This window comes from Capra hircus, chromosome 19 (genome assembly GCF_001704415.2).
Source record: "Capra hircus breed San Clemente chromosome 19, ASM170441v1, whole genome shotgun sequence".
Classification (NCBI taxonomy): Eukaryota; Metazoa; Chordata; class Mammalia; order Artiodactyla; family Bovidae; genus Capra; species Capra hircus.
Genome location: NC_030826.1, coordinates 13,772,483 through 13,799,914, shown reverse-complemented (window position 1 = coordinate 13,799,914; position 27,432 = coordinate 13,772,483). Strand labels below are relative to the sequence as shown.

Below are 27,432 nucleotides of genomic sequence, written 5' to 3'. Positions count from 1 at the left end.
TAATTCAGAGTGCTTTTGTGTCTGGAGAAAAAAATTAGGGGCTCCAATACGATGTAAGAAGAGAAGAATGTCGAACCAGTAGTTTCCGCCACTCCTAGCCACAGCGGCCCCTCTGCAATCCTAGGCCAAATCTGAAACGCTTAGTACTAAACGGGAATGTCAGCCCCACCCAATAACATACCTTCCGGGGGGGTAGGGACACAAATAACAGTCCTCGCTTTTTAGCCAGGGTTCAAGAGGCGGGCGCCGAAACAGTCTCCCAGAGAATTTCCGATACGCTTTCACAAAGTACTAGCCCAAGGGAGGAGCCGGCAGTCTCAGAAACCCTCCCACCTCAGGTTCCGATCCGAAACAGGCATTTCCGGAACGGGCGCGTGAAGGCGGGGGGCTGCCCCGGAAGTGTTTGTCTGTTGGCCTACGTAGGAAAGATGGCGGCGGCGCAAGTCGTGGGTTCCCTGCCAGGCGGGCCGCCGCCGGAGACGCCGGGGGAGCCACCCTTCGAGCAGGGGCGTGGGTTTCGCTGTTTGTCGGCCAGGCTCTGCGCCCTTCGCCCGGATGACAGCAGTTCCGGCCGCACGGAGATCCACTTGCTCTTCGACCAGCTCATCTCCGAGACCTACAGCGAGGGCAGCGGCGTGGCCCCTGAGGTAGGCCCGCTGGCCTGGGCCCCGCCTTTCAGGGAGCTCTGCCTGTGGCCTTTTCCTACCCTTGCTTCACAGGGCTTAGTCATAGGCTTGTTTGCCCCCTTCGACCGTGGTACAGTCTCTAGCCTCCTCTTTCTGGATGACACTGCGGTGCCTGGTAAAGTCGCTCTTTAAAATTCCAGCTTGCTGACTGCTCTGATAACATCGCAGGTGTCATCTCTGGTGCCGCTTTCCCGTCCCTCCGCTCCCCGCATCCGGAACTCTGTGTGTATAAAGTTCCCTACTACCACGGTCTTCACTTCAGCGTGCACAGTTCCAGGGATTTGGGAACCTTGGATGTTATTGGGTCTATTTTATTGATAAACATACGGACGCTTACAAGGGTCCACTCAAAAGGCAGAACTAGAATGAGAACTAAGTCTCAGAGTTCTGGCCATTTTCTTTTCCTCCATGCTAGTTCCACCCTCTCTGCCTGTTTAGAAGTACTTTTCATATATATTATTCCCCCGCATCAGGCCTTGGATACGACTTACTTACTAAATTCTGTAAACCCAGTCATAAGCTGTCTTCTGGCGCTCACAGGCATCTCAAACTTGACAGTTCTCAGAAATTGGTTCATTATCCCCATACACCCACTCCATCCCCAATCTGTCGCATGCCCCAACGCATACAAACACATAGAGTGTGCCCAGACACATAGGACACAGGTGCAGACACTGGTTCTTCACCCTTCCTTCCAGATCCTTCCAACCTGGATTCTTCAGACTCTATCTAGGAAATATTTCTCAGTTCCATCCCCTCCTCTCTATTTGCATTGCCAATGCCTTAGGCAAGATGACTCTCCTGGCCTGTTCACCAGTCTCCTCTTATTGTTTGCAGCCCTTCTGCAAACGGTTATTTGCTCTCCTGTGGGAGTGGTCTTTTCTTTAGTGGGAAAGCTATGTCAGTAAAACTCTGACCAGGGAAGATCTTCAGTGCATATTGGTAACTGGCCAAAGCAAAGTTACAGTATGAGACCAGTATAGGGTGGGGAAGGCTTGATAATACATATACATTTATAGATACAAAAAGTTCAAAACAATGTATGGGAGAGTTTACAATGCAGTAATAGTTTGTGTCACCAGGGAGCAGAGTGGAATTAAGGGAGGAGTGGGAGACTTTTGCTTTGTTTGTATAATTTGTGCCTTTCCAGTCTTCTTTCACTCTTGCTTTTGTGCCTTGTGTGCAGTCATTTGAAACTTGCTGTTCCTCAGGCAGGTACCTGTTTGTTCCAGACCTGCCCATTCCATTCCCTTTGCTTGCATTGTCTTTAGGGCCTTGGCTGGCCGTTGTACTCATCCTTCAGATCATTCTAGGTTCTGTTTCAAAATTGTCTATACAGGACTTCCCTAATTACTGTTTCCCCATAGAATTTGCAGTTAATTCTTTCAGCACCAATTCACTTTAATTATTTGTGAGCAGTATTTCTGTCTCCCTCACTAGATTGTGAGCTCTTTGAGGTTCAGGAATATGTTCACGTTTGGAGCCCAGAGACCTGGCACAAAGCAGGTGCTCAGAGCCTTTTAGTTCAGTAAACATCAAGAGATGAATGAATGGTGTGATCTCCAGATAGTTTCCTCTTTTTAAAAAAAAAAAAAAAAAGATTTTCTAACTGCATTAAATTCATGCAAATGTCATTTCTGGTTTTCCCAGTGGCATTGCAAATTTGGTTTGCTTACCTTTGGTATTTTTAATTTGGATGTGTGCTGTTATATTTTGGACTCCTTTCTTAGGTTATTTATTTGTACTGTCTCTGCATATGTAGAGATTCTGTGGAGTCCTTGCCTGTATAAAAATCACTGATTCTTTTCCTTTTTTAGTGCCTGCTGTTTTTATGCTGTCATCCCACTCTCTGCCTCAAATCTCATCTTAACTCATTTTGAGTGTGAATGTTCACTTTTAGTTCTCATTTGGCTGTTGGGGGCGGGTCTTCCTTTGACTAAATAGGTGTAGCACCTTTTCATTGTCTTTTGTTTGTTTGTTTTTTGTAGGATGTCAGTACTCTTCTTGTCCAGGCATGCCGACTCGTGCCTCTTAATCAGAATCATCTTGTCAGCAAACTGTCTCAGCTTATCCACCATTTACTTAACACGTTACAGGTAATCATGTAGGTAACTTTAGAATTCAGATCATGAATTTTGAGAATAGCTAACTATCTGTGAGATACTAACCTGGGGTAGGAATGATAGGCTGGTCTTTTCAAAAGCTGTGCAAATATGAGAAACAATTGCCTTACTAAGAATTATATCAAAACAAATATAACTGACCAAAAAAAAAAATTTCTGCCAATTTGTCCATCAGAGGGATTCCTGTCTGTCTGTTTTAGGAAACCAATATATTCAAGCCCCCAGACCTTACAATTTTTCAGGAAAAATGTATTAATATTTGACTAAAGGTATATCTAAGAATAAATTGAAATATCCCCAGCCTTTTTTCCTATCAATATTTTTTTCCCTCTCCTACAGCTACCATTTTTGTCATCTAACCTAAGAAGTTGCTTAGCGGGGGTGGGGCCCTAGATAAAAAGATCCCTGGTATCTTTTTTAGGAACAGGTCAAAAATTGAGGCTGTTACTGTAAACTACTACATGAGTATCTGAATGTAGTTAGCACAAAACTTATCAACTAACATTATGTAATCTGAGGTGCTTCTGGTTGCAAGAAACAGAAGAGACAACCCAGAATAGCTAAATAATTTTTTTTAATTATCTTACATCACACGTCCCAAGGAATACAGCTTTAAGGTCACTTAATAATTAAGACTGAAATTGAAGAAAGTAGGGAAAACCACTAGACCATTCAGGTATGACCTAAATCAGATCCCTTATGATTATACAGTGGAAGTGAGAAATAGATTTAAGGGACTAGATCTGATAGATAGAATGCCTGATGAACTATGGAATGAGGTTCATGACATTGTACACGAGACAGGGATCATGCCCATCCCCATGGAAAAGAAATGGAAAAAAGCAAAATGGCTGTCTCAGGAGGCCCTACAAATAGCTGTGAAAAGAAGAGAAGTGAAAAGCAAAGGAGAAAAGGAAAGATTTAAACATCTGAATGGAGAGTTCCAAAGAATAGCAAGAAGAGATAAGAAAGCCTTCCTCAGCGATCAATGCAAAGAAATAGAGGAAAACAACAGAATGGGAAAGACTAGTGATCTCTTCAAGAAAATTAGAGACACCAAGGAAACATTTCATGCAAAGATGGGCTCAATAAAGGACAGAAATGGTATGGACCTAACAGAAGCAGACGATACTAAGAAGAGATGGCAAGAATACACAGAAGAACTATACAAAAAAGATCTTCACAACCCAGATAATCACAATGGTGTGATCACTCACCTAGAGCCAGACATCCTGGAATGTGAAGTCAAGTGGGCCTTAGAAAGCATCACTACGAATAAAGCTACTGGAGGTGATGGAATTCCAGTTGAGCTCTTTCAAATCCTGAAAGATGATGCTGTGAAAGTGCTGCACTCAATATGCCAGCAAATTTGGAAAACTCAGCAGTGGCCACAGGACTGGAAAAGGTCAGTTTTCATTCCAATCTCAAAGAAAGGCAATGCCAAAGAATGCTCAAACTACCAAACAATTGCACTCATCTCACATGCTAGTAAAGTAATGCTCAAAATTCTCCAAGCCAGGTTTCAGCAATATGTGAACCGTGAACTCCCAGATGTTCAAGCTGGTTTTAGAAAAGACAGAGGAACCAGAGATCAAATTGCCAACATCTACTGGATCATGGAAACAGCAAGGGAGTTCCAGAAAAACATCTATTTCTGCTTTATTGACTGTGCCAAAGCCTTTGACTGTGTGGATCACAATAAACTGTGGAAAATTCTGAAAGAGATGGGAATACCAGATCAGTTGACCTGCCTCTTGAGAAACCTGTTTGCAGGTCAGGAAGCAACACTTTATAACTGGACATGGAACAACAGACTGGTTCCAAATAGGAAAAGGAGTACGTCAAGGCTGTATATTGTCACCCTGCTTATTTAACTTCTCTGCAGAGTACATCATGAGAAACGCTTGGCTAGAAGAAGCACAAGCTAGAATCAAGATTGCCGGGAGAAATATCAGTAACCTCAGATATGCAGATGACACCACCCTTATGGCAAAAAGTGAAGAGGAACTAAAAAGCTTCCTGATGAAAATGAAAGTGGAGAGTGAAAAAGTTGGCTTAAAGCTCAACATTAAGAAAACGAAGATCATGGCATTTGGTCCCATCACTTCATGGGAAATAGATGGGGAAACAGTGGAAACAGAGTCAGACTTTATTTTTTTGGGCTCCAAAATCACTGCAGGTGGTGACTGCAGCCATGAAATTAAAAGACGCTTACTCCTTGGAAGAAAAGTTACGACCAACCTAGATAGCATATTTAAAAGCAGACATATTACTTTGCCAAGAAAGGTCCGTCTAGTCAAGGCTATGGTTTTTCCAGTGGTCATGTATGGATGTGAGAGTTGGACTGTGAAGAAAGCTGAGCACCAAAGAATTGATGCTTTTGAACTGCGGTGTTGGAGAAGACTCTTGAGAGTCCCTTGGATTGCAAGGAGATCCAACCAGTCCATTCTGAAGGAGATCAGCCCTGGGATTTCTTTGGAGGGAATTATGGTAAAGCTGAAACTCCAGTACTTTGGCCACCTCATGCGAAGAGCTGACTCATTTGGAAAGACCCTGATGCTGGGAGGGATTGAGGGCAGGAGGAGAAGGGGACGACAGAGGATGAGATGGCTGGATGGCATCACTGACTTGATGGACGTGAGTCTGAGTGAACTCCGGGAGTTGGTGATGGACAGGGAGGCCTGGCGTGCTGCGATTCATGGGGTCACAAAGAGTCGGACACGACTGAGTGACTGAACTGAACTGAACTGAATAATTAAGAGGCTTTCTGGCATCTTTCCATTTTGCCATGCTAGATGGGTTGTCCTGAGCTAACATCTCTCACAATCATAAGATGCCTAAAATCTAGGAATCCCATGGAAAATAAGTAAACAACACCCAGCAGAAGCAAAATAACTATTTATTTTCTGTCTTTTTTATTTAAGAATGAGGACACTTACCCCCCTGACTCTCCAGGAGATTTTTCCTGATACCAGGCTGGAGAGACCTAGGTGGTATTAGGACCCCTCTGTTGCAATCTAATCAGGGAATGGAATTACCGTGAATGGCTTAAACCAGGGATTTCAACCTTGACTGTTCATTAGAATCACTTGGAGGACTTCTGCTCCCTAAATTATTAACAGTATGCAGCTCAACCCTTCTGTCAGGGTTTCTCATCTTCAGCACTGTTGATATTTTGGATTGGATAAATCTGTGTTATGAGAGATTGTCCTATGCATTGGAAGATGTTTAGTGGTATCCTGGCCTCTACTCACCAGATGCCAGTAGCATCCCTCCAGCTGTGACAGTCAAAAGTGTCTACAGACATTGGCAGGTGTTCCCTGGGGGACAAAATCGCCACTGATGGAAAACCACTGTCTTAGCAGAATTGGGATTTACCTTCAGGTCTCATGTGGGAAAGGTGGACATCCAAATAAGATCAGTCCTCTGCCAGCGAGGAAAGAGGAGGTGGAATTCTGCAGGTGGCCAACTGTGTCTGCTACATGTGACTTCCTAAATGAAATAAGATGGTTTAAAATTTAGAATTTTTCAGACTAATGTGGTGGCATCTGAATGTTGACTATCCTTAGCTATGTGTGCTAATAAGCCACTTCAGTCATGTCCGACTATATGGACTGTGACCCTATGGATTATAGCCTGCCAGGCTTCTCTGTCTGTGGGATTCTCCAGACAAGAATTCTGGAGCAGCTTGCCATTTCCTCCTCCGGGGGATCTTCCCAACCCAGGGATCAGACCTGCGTCTCTTGTATCTCTTGCATTGGCAGTTGGTTTCTTTACCACTAGCACCACCTGTTCTTGCCTGGAGAATCCCAGGGACGAGGGAACCTGGTGGGCTGCCGTCTATGGGGTCGCAGAGAGTCGGACATGACTGAAGCAACTTAGCAGCAGCAGCAGCAGCACCATCTAGGAAGCCTACATTCTTAGCTATATCATCTTTTTAACACTAACAGTTAGAAAAGTTCCTGATCACACATGGCACCCACAGCCCTGAACAAGTTTCTGGCATTTGAAGACAGTTTATTTCAGCTGTCCATGAATTGATACTTGTATTAGTGTACTTTATCCAATAAAATCATAAACTCCCTAAGGACAGGAATATGCCATTTCTTCCTGTTATATTCCCCACGTCATAGCAGAAACATAATAGCTATTTAGCAGGCATATTTGTCACAGTGTGTTTGTCAAGCATTTACCAGGTATAAAGAAACATAGTTGAAACCAATACAACATTGTAAAAATTTTTTAAAAATTAAACAAAATTTAAAAAAATTTCTTTTCAGTGGATCGGGACTTAAGATCTGTGTAGTTACAACTGCCACTGTCTGGTTCAAGAAAAAGTTACAAGGACTTTGCCAGGTTCTATTTGGAGTGGAAGGAATAAAGGGGAAGAATGGAGCAGGCACTGGGGCAAGGAGAAGGTTCTCTCGATCAGACTTTCAAGGTCTCTAAAGCTGATCTTTTTCACAAAAAAGAAAATATGGACACAGGCATGCTCTCTCACACAGCTTGATTCAGGTGAGCGTTCATGTCTGAAAAGGAATGTTCTTTTAAAAGTTAGATCATATATATTTTTTTCTCTCGATAGGTGATTGTTGACGAGCAGAACCTGGATTTTCTGTTGGCGTATACTATTTCTGCTATTCAGCAGTGCAGTTCCTGGACACACATGCAGATTCTCCAAGCTCTGGCAGCCCTGGTTTACTGCAATGGCTCAAAGTGTCAAAAGGTAAACTGTGTTCTGTCTTTCCTTTGAAAGGTTGGGAGCATAGGCTCTAAACCCGCAGGCATGTGTTCAGATTTCTCTCCTGCCATTACTTAAATGTGTAACCTTGAGTCAGTCACTCAAAGTAATGTGTACCCTTACTCAGTCACTCTGAACCTTGTTTCCTCATGTGTAAAATAGTTCCCCTGAGGGTGAAGTCTCACTTGTAAAGTGCTTGGGACTTGGTACATATCAATCGTTATTATCATTACCTTTCATCTATTCAGCCAAGCCAAGACGAGAGAGCTTCAGCAGCAGGCCTGGCTGAGAGTACTGATCCTTACTGATGTTACTTGTCATATTTTTGTATGCCTATCTGAAGGATTTACCTAGCAACTAGTCTTTTGGTATTTAAATTTCCTTTAGTTGAAAAAGAAAATAAATCTGTTTAAAAAATAATATTTTTCTAGCAACTTTCCTTCGACCAACATTGGCTGTGATTTTGTTTTAGTACCTTCCAGACTTGCTTGGCAAGAGTGGACTCTTGATGAAGTTGAGCGACTTGGCTCAGTCGGACCCTGAAGTTAGGAGAGCTGCAGTGCATTGTATGGCAAACTTATGTCTCAGGTATGTGGATTCAATCAGATTTCCCAACCTGTGATAAGATAGGGCCTTTCATGGGCCCTTTGTAGGTGGTTCAATCTGTCTGAAGCCAGAGCCAACTTAGAAAAATAATCTATGTTGCATTTCTCATGCTCTTTGCTAATAAGATCATCTTATGTTGTTTAATTTTAACATTGCTTGTAAAGAAAGCTCATAAAGAAGTAAAGGAAAAAATAGACTAGGGCCTTATTTCTAAAATATGGTGAAAGTGATAATATGTGCAGTGTGTTGAGGTTTTGTTTTTCTGTTGGTATAAATTGTAACCATATTAAGTCTTTTAGAAGGATATATTCATACACATTTAAGCTTTGGTGAGATGTATCTGTCATGGCCAATTTATTCAAAGAAAACAGAAGCAATACCAGCTGCCCAGTTCTGGATTCATGCAATAGAAAGTGAGCAACCCAAGCTTGAACTGACGTGTAATATCTTGTCTCCACATTGCCGTATTGTCCAGTGGCTCAGGAGGCAGGTCCAGCGGTGTGATTCTACCTGGACATCTGTATTATTTCCCTCTAAGAACCAAAAAGCAGAATAAAAAAGATTTCTCTTTCTGCATACTTGTTGCCCTACCAGCTTCTGTAACGTTTCCCTGTGGAAACCATTCTTCTTCCTGTTCCTTCCAGCCTTGTGCCTGTCCACAGCAGTAGTTAACCAGAGCTCATAATCTTCTGTGATACAGTTTGATTCAGGATATATCCCAATTCTATTAGTCATTGGTACTGTTACTCTTTTGCAAGCCCTATTTCAAAGGCAACTGCATTTTGAGTTGCTTTCTCTGTGTGTGTTTTAGTGTGCCCGGACAGCCGTACTTGGAGGAGCGCTACCAAAATATCTGCTTCCAAGTTTTCTTGACCACTTTACAGTCTCCAAAATCATCTGACATGGATGACATCACATACTGCATGGTGGGTGAGACTACCTCTAATCTTATGATGGTTACCGATGTGTCTAGAAGCAGCAGTGGAATGAAAGCTGCTATTAAGAGTTTAATTTGGTTGCTGTATTAGTTTTGTCTAAAGATCCATGCATAAGAGGAATGTTTATAACCTAAAAAGACTGAAGTCATCTTTCAGATTTAAATCACAAGAAATTGTTTTTGTTTGTTTTGTTTTGCCATTGTGTTTTGTTTTGCAAGTCTAAGTTCTTAAAACTACTTTTCCACTCCTGACTTTAAAAGCTATACAGTATCAGACTAGTGACTGTCTTTTAGATGGAAGGGAAAGGGATGGATTTCAACAAAATCTGCAGTATTTTATTTATTTTTTTAAAAATCTGATGCAAAGATGATAGTTTATTAATGTGATTTAAATTCAGTAACACTTTTCAAAAATTATAGATCAAAGATGGTGAAAATGTCTTATATAAAGTCTACTTAGATAAAACTACTGGGAGCAATTTGTTTTCCATGACCCCAGGGTTTTTTTTCTATATTGCTAAAAAGTGGGCATATTTTAAATTTTTAAATGGGATCATATTTAGTGTGCGGTTTTACAACTCTCCTTTTTAAAGTTACTACATCTTGAACATCTTTTTAGTACCTGTTGATGTACCTCATGCTTTGCAGCTGCTATGGCTGGGAGACCTTGGCAAGATCTTAAGCCTATGTGTTCTTCACATGGGAGAATGGGAGAAAGGTTATAACTACCTTGTAGAGGTCTTATGAGGTGTATATGATCTAAAAGCATTTAAAATGCTTGGGAAAGTGCTTGCTGTTATTGTTAAGTTTCATATGTAGCAGAGAATTAGCTTCTTAAATAATCATTGTCCTAACTGATGGAAATGAAAGTTTTTTTCAGCATTTTTACTACTTTAAACAAGGCTACAGTTCATATCCTCTCCCTGTAGAGAGTTTTCCTTAAGTACAAAATCCTATAAATGAGATTACTGGCCAAAAAGTTAATCCTGATCAGAATTGCCCTCCAGAATCCTGTTCCCACATGCATTCCTTTGCTTTTAAAAGTGCTGTAATTTAAAAAAAAAAAAAAAGATAGCTCCTGTGGTTACCATATGATAAAAGAGATTTCCTGTTTCTGATCTCTGCCGCCATATTTTTATTCCTATCATATTCTTCCCATTAGACATCTTTTTTTTGTTTTTCTTGCTCACCATTAGTATATGCTGGCTTAGGAACATGTACAAAAAGACTACTCGTACTCAATAAAAGCACTCTGTTCTTCTAGAAAATAATTGGTAGTCGATCATCAGCTCTGTTCGCTGGATCCTCATCTTTGCTTTTCTCTCCCTGTCCCACATCTAAAGTTTGTGGTTTTTTTTTAGTCACTTAAAGGCCTTTTCTTTTCCATCCTACAAACTGCTAGAAAGTTGATCCCTGAACAGACAAATTTCATTTACTTTTTAACTTTTTCTCTTCTCCCCCTAGTTGTTGCAAAATGCCTTAAAAGGTATACAGTCTCTCCTAAATGGTGGGAAGATGAAACTGACACAGACTGATGAACTGGGAGCTCTCCTAGCTGTGCTGAAGGTAAGGCATTGCCTCTTTAAACCCCAGGTCCTCACTGTGGTTAGTGTCTTTCCTGTTTACACCTCAGGCATAAGGACTGCCTTACCTCTTTACTCCAAGGCTAGCTTTAGAATATCATATTTTAAGAGAGAAGAATAAAATGTTCATTTTCAAACATATTTAAAACTAAGAACTGAAAAGAGTAAATCTTGCTTTAGTAGAGTTATCAAAATTCTAAAATTTTATCAGGACTAGTTAATGAGGTATGATCTGAGATTATTTTAGATTATCTTGAATCTGTTTGGACTTGGAAGAAGAACCAGATATTCTCCTTGCTTTTAGCTCCCATGTAGTAGGCAGGCCAGTCAAGATGTGTATCATTAGGGGGACTTCCCTGGCAGTAGAGCAGTTAAGACCCCACATTTCCAATGGAGGGGGCCCAAATCCCATTCCTGGCTGGGAAACTTAGGATTCCACATGTGATGAGGTGCTGCCCAAAAAAACGACATGTGTATTAGGCTGTCATTGTTTGGCTTCTGAGCCTGCCAGTCAGTGGGAAAGTCAGGTCAGCCTCTCTGAGGATCCAGCTGTCTTTGTTTCAACTGGGAAATAGTAAGAACTTTGTGGTGGTCTTAGATCAAAGCCACGTATGATAACTTAGCTTTATCATGACTGAAATTTTGATTTTTTTCCTGTGCCATCTTCCCTGCTTCCAAATATACATAGAGAGCTAGATTTGGATATGGGTATGAGAGATGAGTTTTTAAATCACAGATAAAATAATTAGGTAAAGCTTATTGGATAAATTTTTTAAATTAATAAGCAAAAATAATAAGTAAATAAAGTTAAACCTAGCCAAACCAGATCTCTCTGGACTAGATGAGATTAAACTCCTCTTTAAGCTCTAAACCTTCAGGGTATCTATTTTCTATCCCATTTTAGTTTTCTTTGTAAAGCTTTTAAACATCAGTCTGTTCATCTGTGTGATTCAGAATATGGTGAATAACCTTATTTTATGATTCATTTTGTGTGTGTGTCTCCTTAATCTTTATTAGAAATCCATGTTCCATGGACTCCCTGGACTAAACATCGAGATGCCCACTGTGTTGTACCCCACTCCGCTTCCTCAGTACGATGGACGGCCGCCCATCCAGCCACAGCAGTCAGAGTCCAGCACTTCTCGCCCAGCTGTGGTACACTTAATGTCTATTTAGGTTTAAGCTATGGACTGTTTTTAATTGCTTGCTCTATGTGTTTTCTATGATTTGCATCACTGCTGTGCCAAGGCTCACCTTGAATTTTATTTCAGCTTAGGATTTTTAGCAAAGTAAGTTTAAATTCATCAGCTGGCTAAAAATACCAGTTAGAGCATCTTAATACTTCTAAGTGGTTCAGGCAGTATAACAGCTATAAAAATGGGCATTCACTTGATACCCATCATTGTCACCCCTCAAATGCTCCAGACCACAGCTCAGCAGACGTTTTCTCTAAAAAAGGCTGGCTGCAAAACATTATAGGCCCCTGTTGCCCCTGTCAGATTTCTCGGTCTTTCCAGACAGCTGCCATTTCCCTCATGTTTCTGTTGGAGAACCGTACAGATACACGGCCTAGGTGTTGCACGTGAAAGTATATTACCTGAGAAATGCTTATAATTAGACATTATTTCACTCACTGACTTACTCAACATTTACTGAGCACCTATAACATCCCAGACATTGTGCTAAGCATTAGGAACATTGACTCTGGTTTTAGGAATTTGAGGGAGAAGGTGAAGGTGGATAAATAAACAACCATATTGCAGTCTTATGATTTCTTTGATCAGAATATCCACAGGGTATTCTAGGGGCACATTCAGGGCAACCAACAGACGAGTAAGGAGTGCTTTTTTAAAAGATACAGTGGCTCACCTGAGCCTCAGGAGCAAGTACAGAGAAGGAAGGCGAGTGTTTTTTCCTAAGAGAGCAATGGGTAACCACCATGGGGAGTGTGAATGCATGCAGCCTAGTTATTAACCAGTGGGCTAGAGTGTCAGGTGTGCAGAGGGGAAGGTGGGGCAGATATGTAGCAGAGGCCAAATCGTAAGGGTCTTCAACTGTGTGCTGAGGAGGTTGGGTTTTTATCTTAGAGGTGGTGGAAATGAGGAATCTTATGTAGAGAAGTGATATTATCAGATTTGCATCTAGAAAGTAAAAGGATAAGAAGTCTGGAGCTACAGTAATAATCCAAGGTAGAAGTGATGAGGTTAGGGACCTTGGGCATGCAGAGGAGGGCACAGATTCCAAAGATCTTGGAATGTCTGAGAGAAGGAAGTAGAAGAAAGAAAGAAATTGGAGTTTACATTGTATTTACACAGTCCCAGTGGACTAAAACATGAATTGTATGTAATGGAGTCAAGTTTCTCCTAGGCATCTAGAGTGGTACTAGCTATGTATCCTATTTGGGAGAACTGAGAAGACAGTCACCAAGGTCATTTTCTGTAGACCTCAATCTCTTGCAGAACCTCTGTTGAGAAGCCTGAATGCTTTCACAGCCGTGCAAGGCAGGTGGCATTAGCCCGTACTTAAACAGATGAGGACGGGTAAGGTCAGCGAGGCTAGATGCTTTCCCTGGCTCACAGCAATAGTATTTAAGCCCAGGTGACACGTTTTGCTCTGTATTTCATACCTTGTTTCTTATAGTCTAGTAAGCACTTGGCGTCATACCTGACGCAGAGAGTGTTGAGTAAGTGCCCCTTTTTTCTCTTCTCCTCTTCTTTGTCCATGCTACATGTTGGGGACATACTAAGTAATTATCAAATGAGAAGTTACCAGTAGCTATCATGTATATGTTTTCATTTGCTCCTAAAATCAGAATAAAAAGAAAAAATCAAAAGTAAAAGCGAAGAAAATCCATCAAGGAGAGAAGGAGGAGGAGGAGTCCAGTGGTGAAAGAGAAGTGGCCCCAGTCACTGGCGCAGGCAGACTGAACCTGCACAGAGGGGACACTCAGTGCCCCTCCCCCCCGGGTGCTCAGAGTTTGCCGTTAGCTGCAAGTGGAGCTGCAGGAAAAGACCGAGTCTCTTCACCCTTCAGCTCTTCCAGTTGGAAGAGGGTCAGCAGTAGTGAGTCAGACTATTCTGATGCTGAAGGAGGCATGCAGAGTAAAGTGAGGTAGTAGTATTTTGTTATATTTTTATGCTTTATATTCTAAGTTGAGTGTATAAGCTTATAACCTTACTTTAACGTCTGTCGCATGTGATGTAACTTGAAGATTCTCATTTATGTGGGATTTTGCATTACTCTGCAGTATGCATTGTTCTCTCCTCTGCCTTTGTCCATGTGGTTCCTCTGCCTGGGTTTATTCTTTCTTTTACTAGTTTTGCCTCTTGCCTTATTAACTACTACTCATCTTCTATGTGAGCTCGACAGTCACGCTCTGAGAAGCCTTTTCTGACTCCCTATTCCAGTCACTCCCTTATGTGACTCATCTCTGTTTACTGTGCTATAGTCTCTTTAACTGTCTGTCTTTGCCATAATAAGCTTGTCAAGGGCAGGAGCTTTGTTTATGTCTGCCAGCCTCAGCACAGTGCCTGGCACATACTTAGGTATTCTCAGTACCTGTCTGTTAGATGAATGGGTACTCTGGAGTATCTCATATTGTATACTGATTTCCTGATATCAAAATGTTACCCTCCTATTCGCTAGCTAGTAGGTGTTTTTTTTTTTTTAATTATCGACCGTATTAACTTATTATGAAAACAAATTGCTTTAACATGTTTTGACCACATTTTGAAATAATTTAAAAAATATGTTGGCATCTTTCAGGCTTATGTGGAATGCTGAATTTCTCACTGTATCATTGAGTTGCCTGTGAAAAATAGCGTTTCATGCTCATGCTTTTAAAAGCAATTAAAAGACTTTTTTCTTCCTTCTTTTGGGTGTTAAAGGTCTTACCAAGCCAAAGTTCGCCAAGGAGCATTAGCCTGTTTTCTTTCTACTATAAAATCAATAGAAAAAAAAGTTCTATATGGCTACTGGTCGGCCTTTGTTCCTGATACACCAGAGCTTGGAAGCCCACAGTCTGTGTCCCTGATGACTCTTACGCTAAAAGATCCTTCTCCAAAGGTAAGAGCATTTAAATTCTAAGGACGACTTCACAAGTCTTTGTTGTTCCCTCTGCCCCATCCGATCGTATCAGAGCAAGGCTCTTACTAATACTGACCCAAGTCCTGACTTGAGAACCACTGGTGGGGCAGGGGGATAGGAGGATAGGGCTTACGTGGCTGTCAGGTTGAGGGAGACCACGCTGCGGTCTCCTGCCCCAGGGCTGGCTTGAAGTGTGAGCACACTGAGTTGCTGCTTCAGTGTCCTCTCTGAACTACACTGAAGCAGCTGTGCGTCCGTTTCTTTTATGAAAGTGTTGCCATGGTGTTTACAATAGAAAAAAAATTCAAAATGGCTTAAATACTCACTGGAATATCATGATATATAGTGGTTATGAAAGATATGTAAGGCTGGGGATTGTGGATGATGTTTTATGAAAGTATTGGATAGAGAATTTTATGATCCCAAGTGGTTTTTTTCTTCCAACTTTTCCGTATTTTTCAAATCATAGTAATAAATAGTAATACATAGTTTAATGAGAAAAACTTGTTTTTAAAAAAGAAGAAAAAATAACTTGGCAGTCATGGATAACTACAGCAAGGTAGCTGTGGCTGATCAGATATTTCCCTCTTCTTGGATATGTTAACTCTTCTCCTGAAGTTAGCTTTTTACCCAAATAAGGAAAGTAGTCTGCTGTTTAGATTCCCCTTACGATAATGAACATTAAAAAGTCATGCTGAATGGTATCTCATGTCCTCCAGGTAACCAACCTACTTTCTCAGAGTAGATAGTTTTAATGAGGTCAATAGAAATTATTTCATTTCTGTTTTTAGAATTTCTCCCTTAAAAGCAAGGAAGAGGGCTAGCAATTCATAATACATTGGAACTCCCTTTGATCATCTCCTAATTACTATATAAGAAAACTTCTAAATGACCCTTCAACATTTTTTATAGGATGAAGAAAAATAAACTAACCTCAATTATGAGCATAAAAAATGTTTTATAGGGTAATTTCAAGTACTCTATATACTAAATAGTTAAACTGCTAAAAATGTTTCCGACTGACTGAATCATTAACAAATGAGAACCTGGGCGGAAAATGGAAAATGATGGTGGCAAATAAATAACTAATGAGGCCATTCTAGTAATTAGAAGGAAAACTGCTTTAAAAATTGAAAACATATATATGTATTTATATTTTTGAAGACCCTCCAGCTGTAGGGAACTGCAGTAAATAACTGAGAATATGGAGAAGAAAGTAGGTTGACATAATTTTCATGATAGTTATATCCTTTTTATTTTCAAAATGTTTAATGATAGTAAGAAGTGTTTTATTGGTGAGAGAGGCTTTTTAGAGACTGCTAGAAAGTTATGTGTGAAAATTAAAAGTACTAGTTCTTGTCATTGGAATGGAATAGCATTCAGGATTGATCAGAGCTAGGTTTAAAGGTGCAGCCGTGTGTCAAAGCTGAGTGGTCATTTTCTCGGCTGCTTGTTGAGTGTGGAGTTGGCGAGCATGGACTGCAGTTTCCCCTAGCCAGGGTGAAGCGTGACAGGACAGCAGTGTCGTACCTTCTCCTGAGGTGCACTCTGATGGTGGTGTGGAGTTCATGGCAGCTCTGGTATAAACCTGTGGTGGATTCAGTTGGAAGCACAGTCGTCACTGACATACTGAGAAATTTTTTATGTATAATTTTATTTATTTACTTCGGCTGTGCTGGGTCTTCTTTGCTTTGTGGGCTCTTCTCTGCTGCGGTGACTGAGGGCTCTTCTCTAGTTGTGGTGCGCAGCTGGCGTCTCTTGCCGCGGAGCATGGGCTCTGGGGTGCAGGCTCGACAGTGTGGTGCACAGGCTTAGTTGCTCTGCACAGGCCTGTGGGGTCGTACGGGGCCAGGATGTGGACCAGACTGTGTCTCCTGCATTGGCAGGTGAGTTCTTTACCACTGAGCCACCAGGGAAACCCTCATTGACATTCTTCTGTTTTCATCTGTGATAGTTATGCTTTTTCCCAGTTAGGAAGCAAGGTTAATTGAGCTGAAAACTTTTTATTTTGAGTATTAGTTTCTTTTTATAGGCTGGCTTTTAATTTTGTTTGGTTGGCGAGCTCTTGAAATTGTAGATTTTACATTTTACAGAAGTGGCAGTTTCTTTAGCACAACATCTATCTTTTTCAGTTAAGACCAGCCAGTCGTCTAATCAGAGGGTTGGCAGACTATGGCCAATGGGCTGAATCTGGCACAATACCAGATTTTATATAATCTATGTGTTAAGTGGTTTTTAATGCTTTAATTTTTTTTAATAAAAAAAATATTTTGTGACATGCAAAAATTATATGAAATTTAGATTTCACTGTCTAAAAGAAAAATTTTATTTGAAAACAGCAACATTGATTTATTTATACAGTGTCTGTGCTGCCATAGCAGAGTTGAGTGGTTGCAACAAAGACTCTGTGGTGTGCAAAATCTAGAATATAAAATTTGTACTACTTGCCCTTTACAGAAAAGTTTTGGTAGACTCTTATCTAAGTTCTTGGATCAGCTGACTTGTGCTTGAGATCTCCCTCTCCCTCTCTCTCTCTCCCCCCTACACACACACACACACACACACACACACACACACTCACACTCACACACCGTCCTCATACATTGTCAACTTCCTAGCTTTCTTAAGTGATCTATGCTTAATTCGAAAGACTCATACTGCTGTACTATAAATTTGTTCTCACAAAAACTTTGGTTTTTTTTGTTAATGATTCTACTCTATAAAAGGCATGTAGAAATGATTTGTTTCGACTTAACTCCTGAACAACAGCAGCAATTTGGAGATAACATAGTTGAAGATTTTCTGGAAAACCTTTTTCACACCAAACTCCAATGTGTTTCTTACTGAGTAAATATTTAGATTAGATCCTAAAGTTATAATGTTGATTCCTTGCTTTTAAAAGTCTTTTCAGTTGGCATTTTGGGGTGAGCTGGCCAGAGAGGGTACAGTACTGTTTCATTAGTAGTCCTGCATTTATCGCCTGCATTCCATTTTGGTTAAATTTGGCTTTCTTTCCATTTATTTTTTCCTTTCTGATTTTTAATACCGCAGAATTGTCAGCGTACCAATTAAAAGTAATTAACCTTATAAAGAAAATCTTGATGCAAAGGCACTATTCCTGACAGATAACAGCAGTCCACTGACAGAGGTGCACGTATTTTCCTTTCCATCCATAAGGTTATATTTAATAGTATTTCTTTGAGTATCAAAGGTTTTTATTGCAGCTAGTGTTATTTTCTGTACCTAAGAATATTTTTAAAAGTTGGTCACTAATGGTGTCTGCCAAGCTGAGTATGCATGGAGTCCCAAATATCCTATTTAATTAACACTGAGCGCTCATGGATGCTTTAGGGTAAAATGTAAGGCAGAACGTCCTCAGGAACTTTGATGTGAAACAGATTGTAGATGGGTCTATCTTTTTCCACCCCACAGGCTGTTGACTTGTCTCTTGTCCGTTGGCTTTATCCTTGACTAAACTAGGCTTCTCGTCCTTAAGTTACTTTCATGCTCGTGATTTTAGGTTTTTATACTCTGCATAGCTTAGACTTATTCCCTATAGTAAGAAAACCTAACAGCAATGTGATTTAAAGTTCTTTTTTTTTTTTTAAAGTGAGGGTAGGGAATGACGGTACAGGTGCCTTAATCCACAGCTACTTTTAGGACCTGATAGAAATTGCATTGCCTTTATTCGTCTAATTAAAATGATCTAAATACTTCGAAAATTAAAAGTATATATAGGAAGAAGGGGATTTGACTCCTGATTTTTAACTCACTGAAGTAAATCCTTCTGAAATTTCAGACACGTGCTTGTGCCCTGCAAGTTTTATCTGCCATCTTGGAAGGCTCAAAGCAGTTTCTTTCCGTTGCTGAAGATATCAGTGACCACAAAAGGGCTTTCACTCCCTTTTCCGTAATGATCGCTTCCAGCATTAAAGAGTTGCACAGATGTCTTTTGTTAGCTTTGGTGGCGGAATCATCCTCACAGACCCTCACTCAGATAATTAAGGTAAATGTGCCAAGATATCAGTGAATTGGCAGAGGCAGTTTCTCTATTTCAGTTTTGTGTAATGTTTATATTGCCCACAAATGAATTGACTTAAGAATATAAGTAACTTTATTAAAGATAACCTGATTGGAAGTCTGTTCTTCCTACTTGTCTGATCACAGCTATATGTGATCTTTGTATATGTGATCTCTTTGTATGTCCAAATAAATGATTTACTATGACAGTTCCTTTTAAGTTGTACCAGGTGCCCTTTTCCCTTTAAAAAAAGGAAAAGAAAAAAAAGACTGATTTTCAAATGAATGTAAAGACTTTTGTTTTTTAATTAAATGCTTTAAATTTTGTCTCTGTGCTGTGGCTTAACCAGGCCCATTAATGAGCTACTCTTTGTGTTTTGTAGTGTCTTGCAAACTTGGTATCAAATTCACCTTATAACCGTCTGAAACTCAGCCTGCTGACCAAAGTCTGGAACCAGATAAAACCTTATATCCGCCACAAAGGTTGGTGGTAGTTTGAAATTGATTGCTTCTTTATATCAATAAAATCTAGATTACTAGTTTAAAATATTCAGAACATTTTTAATACACTAAGATAATTCTATTTATTATCCTCAAACTTTGAGGGGAACCAGGTATCGCCAGAACCCTACTTTTGATCCCTGAAGGCCCCGTAGGCGCCACTGGAAAGAAATAACTTGGAGAATCAGCTGTACAGTTCAGTGCCTTTTCAGTGCATCAGCGCAGTGACTGGAGTGTCCCTTTAGAGTTAAGGCCGAGCAGATCCCAGGGGCTCTGCGCTAGTGGGGCTTCCCTGGTGGCTCAGCTGGTGAAGAATCCGCCCACAACGCGGGAGACCTGGGCTCGATCCCTGCGTTGGGAAGATCCCACGGAGAAGGGAAAGGCACCCCATTCCAGTATTCTGGCCTGGACAATCCCAAGGACTGTATAGTCCATGGGGGTCGCAAAGAGTTGGACACAACTGAGCGACTTTGAGTTCACTTCTTCATTTCTGCTCTGGTATATAATAATTCATAGTCTTTAGATATAAGTAGAAAATGGATAGACAGATAGACATCTTCCTCTTTTTGGAAAGAAGTGGAATATAAAACCTAGTTTTGCTATCAGGGTAATGTTGGCCTGATAGAGTGAGTGTGGAAGCATTTCTTCCTCTTCAGTTTTTTAGAATAGTTTGAGGAGGATTTGTATTAAGTCTTCTTTAAATGTTTGGTAGAATTTATCTCACCCTTGAAACCATCTGGTCCTGGGCTTTTGTTTTGGGTGGAATTTTTTGATCAGTGGTTTGATTTCATTACTAGTAATTGGTCATTGAATGTTTTTAGAAAATTATCCATTTCTTCTTGGTTGTGCAGTTTGTTGGCATATAACTGTTAATAGTGATCTCTTATAATCCTTTGTGGTGTTGGTTGTATCTTTTCTTTCATTTCTAATTTTACTTTGGTTTAGTTCAGTCACTCAGTCATGTCTGACTCTGCAATTTGGGCCCTTTTATTCAGCCTTTTTATTGATTTGGGCTCTCTTTTTCTTGATGAGTCTGGCTAAAGGTTTTTCAATTTTGTTTCTTTTTGGGAACCAGTTTTTGGTTTCATTGATCTTTTCTATTGTTTTGTGTGTGTGTGTGTATCATTTTATTTATTTCTACTCTGATCTTTATTTTCCCTTTGAGTTTGTTTTTCTTTTTTGAGTTCCTTTAGGTATAAGGTTAAACGGTTTGTTTGAGATTTTTCTTACTTTCTGAGGTAGGCCTGTATTGCTGTGGATTTCTCTTTTAGAACAGCCTTTGCTTTACGCAGTAGGTTTTGAAACACTGTGTTTCCATTTTCACTAGTCTCAAGGTTTTCCTTTTTGACTTTTTTCAGTGACCTATTGGTTGGTTGGTGGCATGTTGTCTAGACTCCACTTGTTTGTGTTTTCTCTAGTAGTTGATTTCTTGTCTCAAAGGGTTTTAGTCTGAAAAGATGCTTGATATGATTTCAGTCTTATTAACTTTATTGAGAGCTGTCTTATTTTGCCTAATCCTCTGTTTGTTTGTATGTATCAGGTAGATCAGCTGCATCTCCTGTTCTTGGTAGAGTGGCTAAGTGTAGAAGGTGAACTCAGAGGCCCGGTAGTATGGTTCCCCCAGGTCACCAGAGCCCAGGGCTCCAGGAGTGTCCCCTGTGTGAGTGGCGACTGCCCTTCTGTCATTTCTGGGCCGCGCTTTCTGCAGGCGTGTTAGTGTACGGGGTCGGCTCCCAGCGCAGCTGGCTGTAGCTGGGAACTGAGTTGGACGAGCGGGTGATGGGTGAGGCCCACAGACGCGTGCGAGTAAGTTAGATGGCGAGCGCCGGGGCAGGTGCCTGCTGGTGCCTAGCTGGCCAAGGAGCGAGAGACGGAAAAAAGTGTTTTTTTAAAGTGGCACTCGCTAGCTTCTCAGAAACCCTCAGGCGCATGCTTTGTTATTAGTCAGTGAGTCTCCCTCTTTGATCTGCTTCTTTTCAAACTGCTGTCTGTGTGCCATAACCTGGAGCCAGTGAGTTTTTGTGCACAGCCTTTTGGAGTGGATTCACAATTCTCTACAGCCCTCCGACTCTCTCTCAGGTGTGACCCCCACTGGTTTATGGGGGAATCATCTTCCCGGTGCAGGTCCCCTGGGCTGGGGAGCCCACCATTGGGTTCAGAACCCTCACTCCTCAGGAGGACCTCCAAGACTGTGAAATCCCTCCTGCCTATGGTTTGTAGCACTCAAGGTGTGTAGGTCCCTCCCAGACCATGTCTCTGCCCCTCCTACTTGTCTCAATATGGCTTTAAAAAAAAAAGTTTAGTTGTGGAAAATTTTTTCTGCTGGTCATCAGGTTGTTCTCCGAGATGGTAGCTCTACATGACTGCAATTTTCCTCTCTATGAGAAGAGAGCCTAGCGTCTTCCTACTGTGCCATCTTGTCCTGTCCCTTCACTTTAGCCTTTTGGACTCTACAGTGGCCTACCACTCTTTTTCTTTCTTTCATGATTGATTTTGGAAGGGTCTAAGCCAGTTGTCTTTTTTTTTTTTTTTGGCTGCACTGGGTCTTCTTTGTGGTGTGCGGGGGCATCTCCCTAGTTGCTCGAGTCACATGGGATCTTAGTTCCCCAACCAGGGGTCTAACCCATGTCCTACATTGGAAGGTGGATTCTTAGCCACTGGAACACCAGGAAGTCCTACCAGTTGTCTTTATAGTATGTCTCACCCTCAATTTGTAGGATATTTTCCTTATGATGTTGTTTAACTTATACATGTGTTTCCTGTAAACTGGTAGTTCTGTCTGGAGGTTTAATTAGATTCAGGTTAAACAAGAAAGTCATAATTCTTAATTGCCTGCAGGGATAATTATGATCTGTATGGTCACCATTCCCATGGTGACAGGTTCTTACTGTTCCCTTTGACAGACGTTAATGTTCGTGTGTCAAGTCTCACACTGTTGGGAGCCGTAGTGTCCACTCATGCACCTTTACCTGAAGTCCAGCTACTTCTACAGCAGCCCTGTTCATCCGGACTCAGCAGCAGCAGCTCAGCCACTCCTCACCTCAGTCCTCCTGAATGGTGGAAGAAGGCCCCTTCAGGACCCTTTGTAGAAGAAGGAGCTGTTAGCTCGCCAAAGTTGTCTTCAGAGCCCTGCTGGCTCATTCGACTTTGCATTTCCATTGTTGTTCTGCCCAGGGAGGGTTCCTGTTCAGGTAGCGATGCTGGTTCTGCAGGAGGAAGCGTCTATGAGCCGTTCCCCATGCGGTTGGAGGCCTTGCAGGTAGGAGGTTTCATTTCCTCTTCTCTGAAGTGGAAGTAATCATTCTTTCTTCACGGGGCTTACCTGGTGGCTCAGCAGTAAAGAATCTGCCTGCAATGCAGGAGTCACAGGAGACACAGGTTTGATCCCTGGGTTGGCAAGATTACCTGCAGGAGGGCATGGCAACCCACTCTAGTGTTCTCACCTGGAGAATCCTTGGACAGAGTAGCCGGTCACAAAGAGTCAGACACAACTGAAGTGACCTAGCGTGCATGCACGCACGCACACGCACACACACACACACACACGCACATTCTTTCTTCACAGGGTGATTACTTCATGAGGAGTAAGTCTGAAAATAATGTAAAACCAAGCCATGTGTCATTGGTATTAGTGGGAATTGTGCATGAATTCACGTTTTAGGTGTGAATGCTTTGTTGCTTTGTTTTAGGGGGGTAGGTGGAGGGGCTTGGTTGTGAAATGTCAGATTCATCCGGTTTTGTTGCAAGCCATTTTAGTCATCTCAGGTATTATATGGCCAATAGGTGTTATAGATTATATAATAATTTTGAAAGAAATTATAGTTAATCTTTGATATCTGCATCTGAAAATTAAAATAAATGTTTACTTTACTTCTCTTTGGTCATATATCTGCTTCAGTTCGGTTCAGTCACTCAGCTGTGTCCGACTCTTTGCGATCCCATAAATTGCAGCACGCCAGGCCTCCCTGTCCATCACAGACTCCTAGAGTTCACTCAAACTCACGTCCATCGAGTCAAGTGATGCCATTCAGCCATCTCATCCTCTGTCTTCCCCTTCTCCTCCTGCCTCCATTCCCTCCCAGCATCAGAGTCTTTTCCAATGAGTCAACTGTCGCATGAGGTAGCCAGAGTACTTGAGTTTTAGCTTTAGCATCATTCCTTCCAAAGAACACCCAGGACTGATCTCTTTTAGAATGGACTGGTTGGATCTCCTTGCAGTCCAAGGGACTCTCAAGAGTCTTCTCCAACACCATAGTTCAAAAGCATCAATTCTTTGGCGCTCAGCTTTCTTCACAGTCCAGCTCTCACATCCATACATGACTACTGGAAAAACTATAGCCTTGACTAGACGGACCTTTGTTGGCAAACCTGTGTCTTAGGTCCTACCTGAATACAGAAAAAACAAATACTTTAATTTAGGGTGGTTCTCTTCCTTTGAAGGAATAAATATTTTGTTGTATCTGCTTAGAGACCCAGGTTCGATCTCTGGGTCAGGAAGATCCCCTGGAAAAGGGAATGGCAACCACTCCAGTATTCTTGCCTGGAGAATTCCATGGACAGGGGAGTCTGGTGGGCTACAGTCCATGGGGTCACAGAGTTGGACACAGCTGAGCAACTAATGCACAACACTTTAACCTCTTAAACTTTTTCAGTCATAGTTTCTTCAGCTAGAATATTTAGTTAATACCGCCTTTGAAAAATTGTTCCCAGGCTTAAGTGAGACAATAATGATAATCTTAAACACATTTTGTAGATTATAAAGCACCATAAAATTGTATGATAGCGCTTAGTTGAGTTCAGTCATAAAATAAAGATTATGGTTGTTTTTCGTTTTATTCAGCTTCAGGTTTAAGCCCCTTGTTGAGTGTGAGTGATTTCTGAAATACTGGAACGCTTCTGGATCTTGCGGTCCTGCATTCCGTTCTCAGGGCTAATCCCGTTTCCTTTGCAGGTGTTGGCTCATCTGGCAAGGGGCTACTTTTCGATGACGCAGGTCTACTTAATGGAGCTTGGAGAGGTGATTTGCAAGTGCCTGGGGGAGGCAGATCCGTCTGTCCAGCTTCATGGGGCAAAGGTAATTTTCGTGAAAAGCCATGTGCTTGTTTCTTTTCCTGCTCTTAGGTTCTTTCCTCTGCCGCATGTCCATGGTTCTGAGTTTCTTTAGGACGTTTCAGGTAGAGAAGTAATACATTCTTCTATTTTAAGCCCTACATGTAAACCAAAAAAATTAATTTGGTAATAAATTAATGAGATATACCTGGTGATTTTGCTCCTGTTGAGAATGGCTCTGAGATAGGAGTTGCTAAAGAAAGAAAGAAAAGCAACTGGAAATTATTTTTCCCCTTGAGTTGAAGCAATCTGTAAATTGAAGTTGCTTTTTACCTCCATGGTTCTAATATTCATCTCTGATAATCTGTTTCTTTTATCTTGGCAGCTTCTGGAAGAACTGGGTACCAGCTTAATACACCAGTATAAACCAGATTCTTCCATAGCACCTGATCAGAGAGTTCCAGTCCCCTTGGTAAGTAAATGTGTGTTCATGGTTTTCTCTTTTCTTAGTGCTTCAGTCAGTTTTATTTTGAGGTTCAGCGATGGTTTCTTTCGGTATCAGAAAGTATCAGAGAGTTTGGTTTCTTTCAGTGTCGGAAATTATGGTTTATAATTTAGGATGAGTAGGTTTTATTTGCATTTCATTTTATTTGCAGTTCAATATGTGGTAATGTGTAACATAGAGCCAGCAATGGAAGAACCAGTTTTGTTGCACAAAACCTAATTCTATTACTCAGTATGCCCAAGAGACAGACTAGAATGCTGGGAAGAGCCCAGGATTTGGAATACAAAGTCATGAGATTAAACCACTTAATGAATATTATGAATAATATTATAATTTCCTTGTTATAAAGAGGAATAAAAATCCTTGACTCATGGGACTTTTGGAAGATTGAATGAGGTGTGAACACTAGCAAATAGATGTTCAATGAATCTTAATTTCCTTAACCCCTTCACTGCCAGCCCCCTCTCCCCATTATTTCCATTAGATTTTGTGATCTTAGATTCTCTGTGTTGCCCCCACGCTGTGCCAGTTATTCTCTGGACGAGGAACACGTGAGCCCACCAAAGAAACCTTCTACGTAGTGCCAAAAGCAAAGTCAGCTCAACATGAGTGAGGTTTTCTCCCTCTGCCCTCCTCAGCCTGCCCGTTCCTTTTCTCTTCACAGTTTCCGTCATCCTTACAGGGAATTAAGAATGTCTAGCCCTAGTCCTTCCCTAGACAGTCACTAAAACTGAAGTGTCACCATTTGCAGGGAGTTGTGTTCAGCTTCGCCATCAGACAGACCTGGGTTTAATCCAGACTTGTTCTCTTGCTCCATGTGATTTTGGGCAAGACTCTTAACTGCTCACACTTTAGTATTATTTCATATGTCAAAAAGGGATTTACTTTCTGTATTACTGATATACTGTTGACTGATAAATTATACTGATAAGCACTTAGCAGCTTAAAGCCATATCCTACATTTATTCTCTCACATAGTATCTGTGGGCCAGGAATTGGGAGCAGCTTACCTGATGGTTCTGGCTGAGGTCTCTTGAGACTACAGCCAGGATGCTGGCAGGGGCTGCAGTCAACTGAATTTGACGAAGGTGGGTGGCGCCTCTTCTGCGGTGTCTCACTCAACCACATACCTTGCAGGTCAGCGCTGCCTGCTGGCAGATCTCATTTGCTCCCTCCGCTTGAGGACCTCCCCAGAGACCTGCTGGAGTCTTCTCTGTACAAGGCAGCTGGCCACCCTTGCTCAGTTGCTAAGTCGTGTCTCACTTTTTATGACCCTAACGACTGTAGCTCTCCATGCTCCTCTGTCCATGGGATTTCCCAGGCAAGAATACTGGAGTGGGTTGCCATTTCCTACTGCAGGGTATCTTCCTGACCCAGGGGTTGAACCCACATTTCCTGCATCTCCCACAGTGGGTTCTTTACCACCGAGCCACAGGGAATGTCCTGGCCACCATTACAGCAGTTTAATTAAGAGAGAGCAAGATAGAGCTATAGGATTTTTATGATCTAGCTTTGGAAGTTCCTCACTGATCAGCCCAAGTCAGTGTGGAAGGGGATGGCCTCCTATACATTAGGAGGTGAGGATCCTTGGAGGCCAGCTTGAAGGCTAGCAACCGCACCTGGCTGTCATCTTCTGGTTTGGGGCAAGAGGGCCCAGACTGGGGGTCTTGGTGATAGGATTGTGGAGGTGAGAGAACTGGCACATGGGTACATGGCAAAATTTATAACTAAGTCCATGGGGAGGAAATGGAGACACCAAAACCCCAGACAGATTTGCATCTGGGGCGTGATTCTTCAGGGTTTTTAAAAACATGAGAAGGAAACTGTTAAAGCACTTGCAGATGCCTCCCTTGAGGGGCACTGAAGTGAGAAAATTCTTCTACATGCTCAAAACAGAGCTTATTGTTCGGTTGGAGAATCTCCACTGTGTACCGGGCGCTGTGCTGGAGACTTTACACACAGTCTTACATTTCATTATCACACAAACTCTGCCAAGTAGACGTCTTTGCCCTGCTTTACTGAAGAGGAACCAAAACTTGGGTTCAGCGACCGCCCGAGGCTGCAGAGACTGGAAGCAGCGGCTGGAGGCCTCAGCCCCACTCTGCCTTTCTGGATCCAGCACAAAGCCTCTGGGCCACCCTGGAACTCCGACCCTGTGCCCACCGAGGGGCAGGTGGAAAGAGCGCCTGGCTGGGGGTCAGTTGATCTGATTCTAGTCCAGCCCTGCTGCCCACCAGCAGGTTACCTCTTTGTGCCTCAGTTTCCTTGTATGAAAATGGAGATAATGGTATATTCTTCATTTAGTTGGGCTGAAATTAAAAAGAGTTGATGGGGGGACATCCCTGGTGGTCCAGTGGCTAAGACGCCATGCTCCCAATGGGGGGCCTGGGTTTGATGCCTGGTCAGGGCACTAGATTCCACACGCCACAACTAAGAGTTCACATGCCACGAGCGGGAGAAGATCCCAGGTGCCTCAGCTAAGACTCAGTACAGCCTAAATAAATAGTTTCTTAAACATGCAGGGCGTTGATCCGTGGCAAGCACGTGCAGCAGCACCTGGCGTTGGGAAGCTCTGGAGAGTATAAGCTGATGCTG

The 27,432-nt window shown here is 41.8% G+C and overlaps 1 protein-coding gene across 2 annotated transcripts in view; it reads left to right on the top strand.

Moving 5' to 3' along the window:
* The window catches only part of HEATR6 (HEAT repeat containing 6), a 33,584-nt gene continuing 6,579 nt past the window's right edge, over positions 428 to 27,432 (top strand). Inside the window, exons 1-14 of one of the 2 annotated variants that reach the window (XM_005693164.3) lie at positions 428 to 647; positions 2,675 to 2,782; positions 7,395 to 7,535; positions 8,023 to 8,138; positions 8,968 to 9,082; positions 10,558 to 10,659; positions 11,694 to 11,831; positions 13,489 to 13,787; positions 14,564 to 14,741; positions 18,562 to 18,768; positions 19,166 to 19,265; positions 22,187 to 22,542; positions 24,235 to 24,357; positions 24,718 to 24,804. In XM_005693164.3, the coding sequence (XP_005693221.2) occupies positions 429 to 647; positions 2,675 to 2,782; positions 7,395 to 7,535; positions 8,023 to 8,138; positions 8,968 to 9,082; positions 10,558 to 10,659; positions 11,694 to 11,831; positions 13,489 to 13,787; positions 14,564 to 14,741; positions 18,562 to 18,768; positions 19,166 to 19,265; positions 22,187 to 22,542; positions 24,235 to 24,357; positions 24,718 to 24,804 (2,289 nt within the window). In that variant the 5' untranslated portion in view covers position 428. Of the gene's footprint in view, positions 648 to 2,674; positions 2,791 to 7,394; positions 7,536 to 8,022; positions 8,139 to 8,967; positions 9,083 to 10,557; positions 10,660 to 11,693; positions 11,832 to 13,488; positions 13,788 to 14,563; positions 14,742 to 18,561; positions 18,769 to 19,165; positions 19,266 to 22,186; positions 22,543 to 24,234; positions 24,358 to 24,717; positions 24,805 to 27,432 lie in introns of those variants that run through there. The other variant, XM_013971803.2, reaches the window with a different exon arrangement.